Raw genomic sequence first — 15,340 nt, 5'->3', positions numbered from 1 at the left:
ATTTGCCATTACTCGCATCATTCCTAACACAGGTTACTAGTACTAAAATACAACAAACATAAGTAAAGTGCCTTACTTACTGATATAAAGTGAAATATACTGAGAATCAATAATGTTGAATTTAAGGCCAGTATTGTGGAGTCGCCACTGAAAGGAGAGAGAAAAGAACCTTATTATAACATCAGTAACGTGCAAATTTTATTTCTCTGTCAATTTCCATGGGTGTGTCTTTGCTGTGAACTCAAAGATGCATTAAATCAGGGGCTGCCAACTTGGGGTCCATGGACCCCTTGTTTCATGGTAATGGTCCAGAGCATAAAAATGGTTAGGAACCCCTCCATTAGAGGAACTCGGTAGGTCGTGCTGTAGGACCACAATTTCTTTTGTCCCACAGATGCTGCACGATCCACCAACTTACTCCAGCACATTGTTTGTTGCTCCACATTCCAACATCTGCAGTCTCTCTTGTCTTTGAGAAACATTAACCTTGTTCTGAATACATGGGGAATCGATATTCAAGTGAGCCTTGTGCGTGAGTGGCTGCTGTACTGATACTTAGATGATCTTTCACCGTTTGAGATCGACCCGAAATCAGAACATAGTGATTACTGTTTGTGATGGTTTTCCTCAGACAGAATGATAGGCTCCCACTTCAGAGCCTGTCTAGGCAGAACAAGCACAAGTCCCAAGATGCTCCACAAAGTCAGACAAATGTTCTGAATCAAGGCATCGCGTCCCAACTCTCCTTGCAGATTTTCTCTACGCAAATACGGAAGACAATGAGGTGACAAGCTATTGAATTCCCTGCTGCACCCTGTTGGGGGTGGGGGGGGAGAGAAGTAAGGAGCTGAGAAGTTGATTGGTGAAAGAGCTGAAGAGTTGGAGAAGGGGGATTCTGATAGGATGGAAGGGAAAGCAAAAGGGGAGGAGCACCAGAGTGAAGTGATATGCAGGTAAGGAGATGAGGTGAGAGGGGTAAATTGGAATGGGGAACGGTGGGGGGGGGGGGGGGAGACAGCAATTACTGTAAGTTCAGGAAAATGGTGGATTTGTCATATGAGGCGAAGTTAGGCAGACTAAACCTGCAATCTCTTTGTTAAGGATATGAACTCACTTAAAACTACAAGACTCTTAAGGAGTTTAAGAGGGAGACATGGAACTGACATTTCCCCTGGCTTTAACTGAATAGTAGAGCATGCTGTAGGGACCCATAGAGACCAATAATCTCCTCCTGCTTCTAAAAATATCCCAGTCTCAAATAATGGTGAAACTCACATAGCACATTTTATTAACAGGCCAAAAGAGACAAACATTTATATGGTTCTAACACTCTTGTAACACGAGTGGTCGTGTGCCACGCAAGAAATAATACTGTCTCTGCTCAAAGGTGGAGGAGGAAATATGCCTCCAGAGCCAACAGATGCAAACCTTTGAAATGATCACCATCAAAGCCCTATCATAGCTCAAGTTTCCGATATTGTCAAGTACTTTCTGAAACCAGGATATAAATCAGTGTCGACATATCCTGCAAATCAATAATCTTAAACTTCCAAACTCAAAGCGCTCATGTTTTAAATCCATCCTTAATATAGCAGAAGGGCTCCGAGATGCTTTGTAATTAATATTTAAACAAACTTTGATACCAAGCCAACTAAAATATCAAGATATTAGGTTAAGAGACCAAATTGTGGGCCAGTAAAGAGCATCATAAAGCAATAGTTTTATTAAATGTCAGAGCCCTTCTTCATCACTCAGTGGCCTATTCTGGTTTCTGCTTGAACTTCACACGTTCACAGTGATCAATGGTACTGGAGAGGTTTAAGGTGAGAATGCCAAACATACAACCCAAGCAATTAAAAGCCCAGATGATAAATATAAGTGGCAATGAGATTAAGTGAGATTAAAAACGAGGAAAGGGATTAAAGATAGAAGGGAAAAGGCCATTAATTCACCTGGAAAGTGGGATGCCAATTAAATAAACCTTTCTATAAAGCGCTCTCTACCCTCAACAATTCTATAAACAGGATATGACAAAGGCATAAATACAAGAAAGACAGATGAGAACAACAATTTATTCCAACTATAATCAGCTCAATGCACACTTCCAAACAGCACAATCAGCACCTGCATATATACAGCAGACAGAGCACAATAAATGCCCAGATATTGACATTTCGTATGTGAAGTGAATTACTGAATCCAATAAATTGGGGGTCAAACTCTAAAGTATACAGGGGTTAAAAGAAAGATTCGACCAGGAATGGGCACATGAACTTTCATTACTGTACAATCTAACAATATCAAAATTTCAAATTCACATTACTTTTACAAATTGTACTGCATTAGTTTTGCACATAATACAAAAACAATTACACCTGATTTTTGTCAAGACAAAAACTTACAGAAACTTCTACGTGATCTGTTCCTTGGCTGTTTTGCTTATGGAGTATCTCAAAGTAATATTTCCTGGAGGATGACAACCTGAAGAAAATTAAAAAAACATTTACATTCAAACTGGAAAACCAACACAAAGATGCCTTCAAGGATATACCCATTCTGAGCAGTACAGTATATGTTAATTACTTATAATCAACTGCTGATATTTTTAGTAAGGCATAACATGGTGTTTGTTTCAACTCTATTGCAACCTATGAGTCAATTACAACTTCCTCTGACAAACCCAGTGTCTGTATTAGCTACCAACTTAATGTACCAACACTTCATCAGTGTTTGAATGTATTTTTCCAATTTCTATACTTCAGGTGGGTCAGATTATAAATTATGAGTCAATTCAGGGTGAGCTCCCTGATATACTCCACACCAACAATCATTTGTAACTTCAAAACTTCCTTACTTTTTCTATACACCAGAAAGCTTATCACCTCATGAGCACACAGCTGACATGTATACAAACACCCCATTACAACATCCTTGATTTCACTCATTCCACTCTGTTCTAGACCATTGATTATTTATTTCCCAACCTTTATTGTTGCTTCACATTTTCTCTAAAGTTTTTCCATTTCTCTTTTAGTTCAAAAATAGTTGAGAATATAACAACCAAAAAAACTAAAATTAAACAGGAAACCCTGATGCCAAAATATACTTAAACATTAAAAGAAACAAATGTGTATATAGCTCAGCCAAGCTACAAGTTACTGAAGATCCTGTAAGTTTCTAAATTACTGAATATGACCAGCTTAAATGTCATGCTCTGTTCTTTGATAAAATTTGTGACTTTTCTACTTATTAATGTTATCTAAAATTTAGATTATTGAATACTTCCAAAGCTTTTCTTTTTCTCCAGTACATTCCCAGCATTTACAACTTCCTGACAAATCCAGTGTCTATATTAGCTACCAACTTAATGTACCAACATTTCACCAATGTTTGAATGTATTTCTCAATTTCTTTACTTCAGGTGGGTCAGATTAAAAACATATTTTGCATTATAGATGGCAACTTTGTTTAGTTCTTGCCACAGTTGAGGAATGCTCATTGTTCACACTGAATTCTACAATAACCACCCTCCAGGGTGCAAATTCAATAATGCATATATTTTAAAAACAGATAATACAATGAACAATGGTCAGAGCCTCCCTTATGAAAAGCTCATCTTACAAATTCCATACTCATATGCAGATAACAAACAATTCTCTATTGGAATATTTTAAATGATTAACAATATTATTTGGAATTAATAATCATAAACATCAATCATAACTTGTTTTATTTAATAAAGTCTGACCACATTACAACTTTCTTTTACTTGTTCTATTACTGTAAGTTAACTTGTGCAGGCAATAACTAATAATTTCTTTCACTATTTCAATGATGAAAAACTTAAGTAATATTTTAAAAATTCAGTCTGTGAAAGGACAATATTTCAAATAAAACTGCAGTAGTATTGTCTCTGGGAATTAGATAATATTAAACAGAAATAACATAAAAAAATTTGAAAAATAATACCTACAGTACAGGCTTGGAAATTTGACTTCGAAATTTTCCAAATTCTCCTGGGGCCGTCCACTCTTTACCAGTCTAAGTTGGAAATCAGAAGCATGTTAACATTATTTTAATGTTACATGAAATTCTTGCCTCAGATAAAATTCATCCACATATGTGTGGGGTTTTAAAAAAAACTCTACTTTCCAATAGTGAACTGTAATGAAGTTGGCAAACTAACAAACTTAGAAGGTCCAAAACAAAACTCCCAACATCACAATGTGGAAAATACTTAAGATTTTTGCTGTTTATGTTTGATTGATCATGCTTTTCCACTGAATCTAATTCTACATAAAGCTTCCTGATTGGATGGTGCTCCTGTTGCCCTGAACAATAAGGCAGGTTATAAGACTGCACAATCTACAACTATGTATCCCTTGCCTCCTTTTCTGTACAACCCCAGCACCAATTCTTCTGCTCCAACATTAATTAAAATCTTACCTTGACTATACTTCTTCCCAGCCTATCTCCTGTAAAAATGCTATTCCCTTTTCTCAGTGTCTTCACCTCCACCGCACATGTTCCAGGATACGGCTTTCTATTGCAGGACATCAGAGATGACTTCTTTCTTTAAAAAATGGAGTTTCCCTCCTTCTACTATTAATTAGCCCTCACCTGCATCTTCTCCATTTCCCATAGCCCATCTTCCTGACGGAGCCTCTCTTGCTCTTACCTACCATCCCATCGGCCTCTACATCCGACGCAATGTCCTCCGCAACTTCTGTCATCTCCAAATATACTTTTACCTAAATATACCTTTACCTTCCCCCATCCAACTTTCCACAGGAATCATTCCCTCTGCAACTCCCTTCTCCATTTGTCTCTCCCTACTAATCTCCTTCCCGGCACTTTTACCTACAGCAGCCTAACTGCTACACCTACCCATTTACCTCCTCCCTCACCTCCATTCAGGCCTCCAAACAGTCCTTCCAGACGAGGCAACTCTTCACCGGTGAATCTGCTGGGGTTGACTATTACGTCCAATGCTTTTGATGCAGCCTCCTCTTTATTGGCCCATTTGTAAACTGGGGGACCAAAACAGTGGTACTTTCCAGTGGCCCAACATTTTAACTCCAATTCCCATTCCCGTTCTGACACGTCGGTCTGCGGCCGCCTCTAATGCCAAGATGAGGCCTCCCTCAGGGTGGAGGAGCAACACTTTATATTCCATCTAGGTACCTCCAACCTGATGGCATCAATATCAATTTTCTTCCGGTGAACAAATTCACCCCCCCCCCATCCCCTCTAAACCCCACTCTGACCTTTCACAATTCTTCTCACCTGCCTATTGCTTCCTCCAGGTCCCCTCCCCCTTCCCTTTCCCTTACTGGTCACTCTCCTCTCCAACCAGATTCTTCCTCTCCAGCCCCTGACCTTTCCCACCCACCTGGCTTCACCTATCACCTTCCAGCTATCCTCTTTCACCTCCCACCGTTTTATTCTGGCACCTTCCCTCTTCCTTCTCAGTCCTGAAGGAGAGTCTAGACCCAAAACGTTGCCTCTTTATTCATTTCCATAGATGCTGACTGACCTGCACGTTTTGTGTGTGTTGCCAGTAATTAAAAAATCTCATTAACTTCAAAGTACTTCATATTTCACTCATGTTGCTACTTGCTATTTTTGACCAGAAATGCAGTTTGCATTGTACTTTTCAGCTTGTACTGCCATACTCCAAAAAGCAATTAAATGTTGTAACTGCTATGTAATTTTGTCCGCCTGCTGGACAGCTATGCTTACTTTGCTGTATATTGTTGAGAATGCAGGTTCCTCTTAATATTTTTCATTGTGCAGTTTTGTACAGAAAACTATACAGGAGGCATTTACAGGAAGAGCTGAAGGTGAAGAAATAGCCCTTCCTATCACTGATCTGGACAGCAAAACATTTGAAAATCCTGAGCGCACAAAGTTTAAGTGTCCATTAAGTCAGTCAGTGCAGGATTGTGTGTGGTGGAAGTGTGGGTGATGCAAGTGTCTGTGCCGCACTGCTCTGATATCTATTCTGCTACATCCATCCAAAGCGTGTTAACCACAGACAGGAAACCTGCTTCAAAGTCAATCATAATTACACACAGATTTAGAACATAGAACAAAATAGAACATAAAAATCTACAGCACATTACAGGCCCTTCAGCCCACAATGTTGTGCTGACCATGTAACCTACTCTAGAAGCTGTCAAGAATTTCCCTACTGCATAGCCCTCTATTTTTCTAAGCTCCAAGTTCCCATCTAAGAGCACCTTAAAAGACCCTATTGTATCTGCCCCCACCACCGTCGTTCACAGGGCATTCCAAGCACCCACCACTCTCTGTGCAGAAAGGTTTGTTGGAGACTTTTGAAGTGTAGCAAGGTGCAAATCTCGGCTACTAATTGACAAGTCCTTTACAGAGATCTTCTGTATAACCAGCTAATCTGGCTGTGATTTCAATGAACATTCTCTCCGAATGGTACAATTCCACTTCAGGTCCATTTTACCCTCTTTGTGCAACTCATCGTCACTTTTCCTAAATTCTAATCACAGAATATCACCCTCAACCACCAACTTCCTCACTTTTAGTCTTCTACCCATTTAAAGAACCTGCAAAGACACTGATCACACCAACTTAAGCTAATCATGCTCAAGCTGTCCATTAATTTTTTTTGTGCATTTTTGCATTATTTCACTGCTCCTGCAGAGTGCTCTATCAGCAGCTCTAAGTGGTGGTTGAATTCCCATGGTTACAGATGGACGTAATGCAGGACTCTGACCTGCTCTGGGATGAGAATTTGGATTCCACCTTCTTGCCATAAATGGCAGCAAGTTTGACTAACAATAGCAAAAATGGATTGGCAGAGGTACAAGTCCTGCGAGAGAGAGAGTAGCAGAATTGTGAACTCAGGACCCATAACCATATCCCCAGTGCTAAGTATCAGTTGTATATTGAAGCTAAAGGCACTCAACCACATCGTCGGAAAGCTTCCTATCTACCGTTGAGAGTACAGAATATCTTTTCTCCTTTTCAGGTTGCCCACTGGTACCTCCAGAGATGCATTTGCTAATCGAGAAGCTCAATGCTAGTTATGAGTCATACACACTTCCTTCTGAGGTTTCATTCTTAAGTGAATGCTTCTACTTGCTGCCAATTATGACAGGAAATGAGGAGCACCTATCAGCATTGAAACCAGCAGCAAGAGGGTTCTCTTCAGCTGGTCATTCTAATGACCAAATTCTAAGCAAATGTTACTCAATGACTTCCATTGACTCTAATGGGCACAGGCCCCACTTCTACTCAGGTTTCCTTAACAATCTCACTTCTCAGCAATTGAGCTTACTTCTCCCCTACCAATGAACTGAGCACGATTATGGCTCCCCGATGTGTGCTGACGAAATACGAGAAACAACAGGAGGCACCTCAACATCACTGTGCCTTCAGTTAATCAAGCACTTAATCCAGGCCCAGGAGCACAAGCTAAAATCATACCTTTCCAACTCCAGCCATTAGTGTGACATTTGATGGGCTGTCATCTGTACTTAGCCAAAACTCCGAGTTATCATCAGAAGCCACAGCAAACTGAAACTCACCTGAAAAACAGAACATTAAAGAACTTAGATTTACCTTTGTGCTAGGGATTACCTCAAGCACACAAATGACCCTCTGACGATCCAGTTCTTTGACATATTAATTAAGAATATAAATAATTAAGTGTATGTTAACATTGTTTGCCTCTAGAAACAATATAGAAAATGACTTGATGGGCTGAATTTCCTAATTCCGCCACTATATCTTATGCTCTTATGGAAAGCGAGGAAACTATTGCCTTCATGAAGAATGGAACACCAAACATAACAAACTTGTGACCAGGATGGTCATGAGGCCTAAAAGCACAGCAGAAAGTGCATGCACTCATGAATCATATTAGGCATAGTGTATTCCTTAGACTTTGACAATTTCACTTGTCTACTGATTATAAGGATGTACACAAGAAGTACCTTGGCATATCAATTGTCCCATTTCCCTTCCTGCAGAGAACACCTACCCTTCATCCTTGGATCTTTGGCCACAGAGCTGAGGCTAGAATTAACTGTGTAGTAAAAAATATTCAGTCTTACATCCTGCCATAATGTACCACACAACACTCAAGGATTATTGGCATACTTAATTGTCTTTTGCAAAAACTGACCTGTATAGTGGCATGCAAATGTTTGGGCACCCCGGTCAAAATTTCTGTTACTGTGAATAGCTAAGTGAGTAAAAGATGACCTGATTTCCAAAAGGCATAAATTTAAAGATGACACATATCTTTAATATTTTAAGCAAGATTCCTTTTTTTATTTCCATCTTTTACAGCTTCAAAATAACAAAAAAGGAAAAGGACCTGAAGCAAATGTTTGGGCACCCTGCATGGTCAGTACTTAGTAACACCCCCTTTTGGCAAGTATCACAGCTTGTAAACGCTTTCTGTAGCCAGCTAAGAGTCTTTCAATTCTTGTTTGGGGAAATTTCACCCATTCTTCCTTGCAAAAGGCTTCTAGTTCTGTGAGATTCTTGGGCCATTTTGCACGCACTGGCCTTTTGAGGTCTACAGATTTTTGATGATGTTTAGGTTGAGGGACTGTGAGGGTGCTCCACAAAACTGATACCAAAAAGAATAACCGTTACAGGTGCATGCTGCAACTAATTGGTTTCGCTTAAACAAATGGACCCAGACTCGGTAGTTCCTCCGGGACTCACTTTATTGTTAATACAGAGAAGAGAAATAGAGAGTTGCAAAAAATGCTTTATATTGTACACTATCTACACCATTAATAGGTAGCGCTAACATGAGCAACCCCGAGTAGTCTACACCGCCGAATATACTCAGCAATGTCTGCGTGGTCCTTGAGGCAGGTGATCAACCGTGGACTTGCTAGGGTGGAGGTCCTTGGCGCTGGTTCAGCTGCTCGGCCCGAAGGTTGTACCCAGGCGAGTGGTCTGCCCAGGAAAGAACTTTCCCACCCTTATAGCATTATCGCTACCTCCCAGTCTAGCTGGAAGGGGCTAGGCATCCAATCCAACTCTTATACGACCCTAACTTGGGCCAAGTTCTGGCCACATATAAAGCCAACATACATCCTCCATACCTGCAAGTGCCTCGTATCAGGTAATCTGTAACAACTGACCTTTGCCCCTCAGTGTCAATGCATCCTATTAATCTTACAACCAAACAATGTAAAGAAAACATTCTTTAGAGACAACATGATTAATTCACTTTTACACAAATCAGCAAGTTGTTTTATCTGGTAGACCAGAGTCATATATTGTTCTCCCTTATCTATTATCAAGGATCAATCCACTCAAAAACATAACAGGCCCACAAGTTCCTAATTGTTAACCATTTCCCTGCTGTGCCAATTTTCATATCCATACACTTACCTATAGAGAGGGTCGTGGTAAAACCTTCAGCTTGTGCCTCTTGAGGTAGTCCACTGGATTTTGAGGTGTGTTTAGGATCATTATCCTGTTGTAGAAGCCATCCTCTTTTCATCTTCAGCTTTTTTTTTACAGATGGTGTGATGTTTGCTTCCAGAATTTGGTGGTATTTAATTGAATTAATTCTTCTCTCTACCAGTGAAATGTTCCCCGGGCCACTGGCTGCAACACAAGCCCAAAGCATGATCGATCCACCCCTGTGCTTAACAGTTGAAGAGGTGTTCTTTTCATGAAATTCTGCACCCTTTTTTCTCCAAACATACCTTTGCTCATTGCGGCCATAAAGTTATATTTTAACTTCATCAGTCCACAGGACTTGTTTCCAAAATGTATTAGGCTTGTTCAGAAGTTCCTTTGCAAACTTCTGATGCTGAATTTTGTGGTGAGAACGCAGGGAAGATTTTCTTCTGATGATGCTTCCATGAAGGTCATATTTGTGCAGGTGTCGCTGCACAGTAGAACAATGCACCACCACTCCAGAGTCTGCCAAATCTTCCTGAAGGTCTTTTGCAGTCAAACGGGGGTTTTGATTTGCCTTTCTAGCAATCCTACAAGCAGTTCTCTCAGAAAGTTTTCTTTGTCTTCCAGACATCAACTTGATCTCCACCGTTCCTGTTAACTGCCATTTCTTAATTACATTACCAACTGAGGAAACGGCTACCTGAAAATGCTTTGTTATCTTCTTATAGCCTTCTCCTGCTTCGTGGGCATCATTTATTTTAATTTTCAGAGAGCTAGGCAGCTGATTAAGAGGAGCCCATGGCTGCTGATTGTTGAGACAAGATTTGAGGAGTCAGGGTATTTATAAAGCTTTGAAATTCGCAACAACACTTGGCCTTTCCTAATGATGACTGTGAACAAGCCATAGCCCTAACAAGCTAATTAAGGTCTGAGCCCTTGGTAAAAGTTATCTGAGAGCTCAAATCTCTTGGGATACCCAAACTTTTGCATGGTGCTCCTTTCCTTTTTTTTCCACTCCGCAATTGTACAAAACAAAAATAATACACTAATCTTGCTTAAAATGTTGAAAAGAATGTTTCATCTTTAACTTTATGATTTTTGGAGATCAGTTCATCTTCTACTCATTTAACTATTCACAGTAACAGAAATTTTGACCAAGGGTGCCCAAACTTTTGAATTCCACTGTATATATCATTTGGCTTATTACAGGAGGAATAGTTTAGCCCAGTCAGGTGCAACTTTGCTTTTAAGCAGAAAAAATATGTTTAGTCTTTTTTTTAAATTAGTGCAGCAACAAGGGAGCGTTGTATTGTCAGAAGTAGCATTTGCTGGGCAAGATATTAGAACAAGAACAGACCAACGAAATGTTACATCGTTTGTTCTTTGTGTTAATCTCCTAGCACAAATGGACTGTAATTGCCTGTATAATAATAATTACTCAATATCAAAAGTAATCTATTACTCTTCCTTCACACCTATAATAGTAAGGATCTCCTCAAAATGTCAACACATGCATCAATATTAATAATGGCCACTTTCTTAGGTACATCTCTACGTTTACTTGTTGATGCAAATATCTAATTAGCCAATTGCGTAGCGGCAGCTCAATGCAAAAAAGCATGAAGACATGGTCAAGAGGTTCAGTTGTTGTTCAGATCAAATATCAGAATCGTGTTCAAGTTCAAATCTAACTATCACTCAACCAAATGTGAATATAGCCAAACAAATCAGCATTCCTACATGGCTAAGGTGCAACACGCATTACCAACATCACGGAGCACAAACGACTACAATTTCAGAAAACATCAGAATCTGAATCAGGTTTATTATCACTGGCATGTAATATGAAATCTGTTAACTTAGCAGCAGCAGTTCAATGCAATACATAATCTAGCAGAGAGAAGAAAATAGTAATAAACAAGTAAATCAATTGCATAAATTGAATAGATTGAAAATGTGCAAAAACAGAAATATTGTACATATTTTTAAAAAAGTGAGGTATTGTCCAAAGATTCAATGTCCATTTAGGAATTGGATGGCAGAGGGGAAGAAGCTGTTCCTGAATCACTGAGTATGTGCCTTCAGGCTTCAGTACCTCCTACCTGATGGTAACAGTGAGAAAAGGGCATGCCCTGGGTGCTGGAGGTCTTTAATAATGGATGCTGCCTTTCTGAGACACCACTCCATAAAGATGTCCTGGGTACTTTGTAGGCAAGTGCCAAAGATGAAGCTGACTAGATTTACAGTCTTCTGCAGCTTCTTTCAGTCCTGTGCAGTAGCCCCTCCATACCAGACAGCGATGCAGCCTATCAGAATGCTCTCCACAGTACAACTATAGGTTTTGAGTGTACTTCTTGTCATGCCAAGTTTCTTCAAACTCCTAATAAAGTATAGCCATTGTCTTGCCTTTTTAACTACATCGAGGTTAAATCCTCAGAGATCTTGCCACCCAGGAACTTGAAGCTGCTCACTCTCTCCATTTCTGATCCCTCTATATGGATTGGTATGTGTTCCTTCGTCTTACCCTTCCTGAAGCCCCAATCAGCTCTTTCGTCTTACTGATGTTGAGTGTCAGGTTGTTGCTGCAGCACCACTCCACTATAGTTGGCATATCTCACTCCTGTACGCCCTCTCCCCACCACCTGAGATTCTACCAACAATAGTTGCATCATCAGCAAATTTATATTTGGTATTTGAGCTATGCCTAACCACACAGTCATGGGTATATAGAGAGTAGAGCAGTGGGCTAAGCACACACCCATGAGGCGCACCAGTGCTGATCATCAGTGAGAAGAATATGTTATCACCAATCCGCATAGGTTGTGGTCTTCCGGTTAGGAAGTTGAGGATCCAATTGCAAAGGGAGGTACAGAGGCCCAGGTTCTGCAACTTCTCAATGAGGATTGTGGGAATGATGGTGTTAAATGCTAAGCTATAGACGATGAACAGCATCCTGACATAGGTGCTTGTGTTGTCCAGGTGGTCTAAAGCCGCGTGGAGAATCACTGAGATAGTGTCTGCCGTTGACCTATTGTGACGATAGGCAAACTGCAATGGGTCACAAAGAAAAATGTATATAGCCCAAGCCCGGCTGGCATGTCTACAGTCCTGGTCCAGCTTGTTGTTCCACCGAGCGACACTGGAGAACTACAGAGACACGAGAGGCTAGTTCCAAACCTAGTACAGGTTCCAGCATGCCCCACAGAGAGGTGGGTATTCTCTGTGTCTCCTCCCCTGGGTGGCTGAAACAGACTAGCCCTTGCCACAACCAAGTCAATGCAGCACCCCAGCCGTTGGTCTCACTAATGAACTGAACTTGCAGTACACTACGTTACTGATGTCCAACAGGGTCTTGCCATCCCAATAAAGAAGTCCATGGGGAAGAAATGTAATCTTTTGACCGTCGAATGTTTGTTGGTGGTTTCAGTACCTCAGGCAATGATGATTTCCTGGGATTCTCACACACAACAGTCTCCGGCGTTTACAGAGAATGGTGTGAAAAGCGAAAACAACGTCGAGTGAGAGGCAGTTTTGTGGGTGAAAACGCTTTGATAATGAGAAAGGTCAGAGGAAAATGGCCAGGATGATCAAGTTGATAGGAAGGTGACAAACCTTCCAGCGTGAAAAATGGTTTCAATAAAAGCAAAGAACCTGTTAATGCCGCTTAGTGGGGCTTCAACCAGAGTTGCAGTGGGATGGGAATCAGAGTGCCAGAACAGTTAGTGGAGACCTTGTGGAGACCAATGGTTGTTAAGACCTCAGAAAACTCAGGGATCAAAAGGCTGAGCATGATGCAACTCATGTCCTGAGCGGTGTACATTTCAGTGCAAGTAGTATCGTAGGAAAGGCAGATGAGCTCAGGGCATGGATGAACCGCTGTAGCTATTAGTGAGATTTGGTTACAAGAGGGGCAGGACTGGCAGCTCAAAATTTTGGGGTTCCATTATTTTAGACATGATAAGAGGGGGAGAAATTAAAGAAGGGGTGGCGATACTAGTCAGGGAAAATGTCACGGCGGCATTCTATCAGAACAGAGTAGAGAATTCAACTAGCGAAGCATTATATGACCACATTAGTGGGACTATATCACAGACCATCCAACAGGCCTTGGGATTTGGAGGAACAAATTTGTAAAGAAATCACAGGCTGTTGCAAGAAACATAAGGTTGTTATTGCAGATGGTTTTAACTTTCCACATATTGATTTGGAATCTCATGCTGTAAAAGGACTAGATGGGATAGAGTTTGTCAGATGTGCTCAGGGACGTTTCCTTCATCAGTACGTAGAAATTCCAACAAGTGAACATGTGGTACTGGATCTACTATTAGGGAATAAGACAGGGCAGGTGACAGAAATATGTGTAGGGGAACACTTTACATCCAGTGACCACAATGCCATTTAGTTTCAGAGTAAATATGCAAAGGGATAGGCCTGGTCCATGGGTTGAGATTCTAAATTGGAGAAAGGCCAATTTGGATGGTATCAGAAAAAATCTGGCAGGTGTGGATTGGAACAGACTGTATTCTAGCAAAGGTGTACTTGGAAAATGGGAGGCCTTCAAAAACAAAATTTTAATAGTACAAAGCTCGTATGTGCCTATCAGAATAAAAAGTAAAGATAACAGGTGTAGGGGACCTTGGTTTTCAAGAGATATTGAGGTCCTGGCTAAGAGAAAAAAGGAGGTGCACAGCAGATAAGGGGAAGTAGGAACAAATGAGGTGCTTATGGAGTATAAAAATGCAAGAGAATACTTATGAAAGAAATCAGGAAGGCTTAAGGAAGGCATGAAGTTGCTCTACCAGACAAGGTCAAGGAGAATCCCAAGTCATTCTACAGGGTAAAAGCAAAAGCATTTCTTGGGACAAAACTGATCCTTTGGAAGACCACAATGGTAATCCACATGTGGAGCCAAAACAGTTGAGAGGGGACCTTAAGTACATTCATTTTATCTGCATTTACTCTGGAAATAGATACAGAGGTTATAGAAGTAAAGCAAAGTGGCATCAATTACATGGACCTTGTACAGATTACAGAGGAGGTGGCTTTTACTATCCTGTGGCAGATCGGGGTGGTAAATCCCCAGGGCCTGACAAAGCATTCCCTTGGACCCCATAGAGGCAGGTGCAGAAATTGTCAGGGTCCTAGCAGAGATATTTAAAACATCCTGAGAGACAAGAGAGGTACCAGAGGATTGGAGGATAGCCAATGGTGTTCCACCGTTTAAAACAGGCTCTAAACAGAATCCAGGAAATTATAGGCCGGTGAGTCTGACATCAGTTGTGGGAAAGTTTTTGGAAGGTATTCTAAGGGACTGGATATATACTGTAAGTATTTGGATAGGCATGGACTGATTAGGGATAGTCAGCATGGCTTTGTGCTCGGTAGGTCATATCTAACCAATCTTATAGAATTTTTTGAGTAAGTTACCAGGAAAGTGGATGATGGCAAGGCAATGGACATTGTCTGCATAGACTTTGGTAAGGCATTTGACAAGGGCCCACATGGGAGGCTGATCAAGAAGGTTCAGTTGCTCGACATTCAGGAAGCGGTAGTTAATTGGCTTTGTGGGAGAAGAGAGTGGTAGTAGAGGGTTGCCTCTCTGACTGGAGGCCCATGACAAATGGTGTGCCGCAGGGATTGGTGCTGGGTCCTTTGTTATTTGTTATCTGTATCAATGATCTGGATGATAATGAGGTTAACTAGATCAGCAAATTTGTGGATGACAGTGTAGTGGACAGTGAAGAAGACTACCATAGCTTATAAGGGGATTTGCATTAGCTGGGAAAATGGGCTGAAAATGACAGATGGAATTTAATGTAGACAAGTGCGAGGTTTTGCACTTCAGTAGGACCAATCAGGCCAGGTCTTGCACAGTGAACAGCAGGGCACCGAGGAGAACAAAGGGATCTGAGGATACAAGTCCACA

At 40.9% G+C, this 15,340-nt stretch overlaps 1 protein-coding gene across 1 annotated transcript in view; it reads right to left on the bottom strand.

The window, feature by feature from the left end:
- Positions 1-15,340, bottom strand: part of b4galnt3b (beta-1,4-N-acetyl-galactosaminyl transferase 3b) — a 181,646-nt gene that overhangs the window by 65,834 nt on the left and 100,472 nt on the right. The window contains exons 6-9 of the mRNA XM_059978156.1: positions 7,465-7,565; positions 3,974-4,041; positions 2,403-2,481; positions 81-147 (exon numbers count right to left, since the gene is read on the bottom strand). Coding sequence (XP_059834139.1) covers positions 81-147; positions 2,403-2,481; positions 3,974-4,041; positions 7,465-7,565 — 315 coding nt within the window. The remainder of the gene's footprint in view (positions 1-80; positions 148-2,402; positions 2,482-3,973; positions 4,042-7,464; positions 7,566-15,340) is intronic.

This window comes from Hypanus sabinus, chromosome 8 (assembly GCF_030144855.1).
Source record: "Hypanus sabinus isolate sHypSab1 chromosome 8, sHypSab1.hap1, whole genome shotgun sequence".
Lineage (NCBI taxonomy): Eukaryota > Metazoa > Chordata > Chondrichthyes > Myliobatiformes > Dasyatidae > Hypanus > Hypanus sabinus.
The sequence above is the reverse complement of the archived record's forward strand: the minus strand, read 5'-3'. Positions and strand labels throughout refer to the sequence as shown.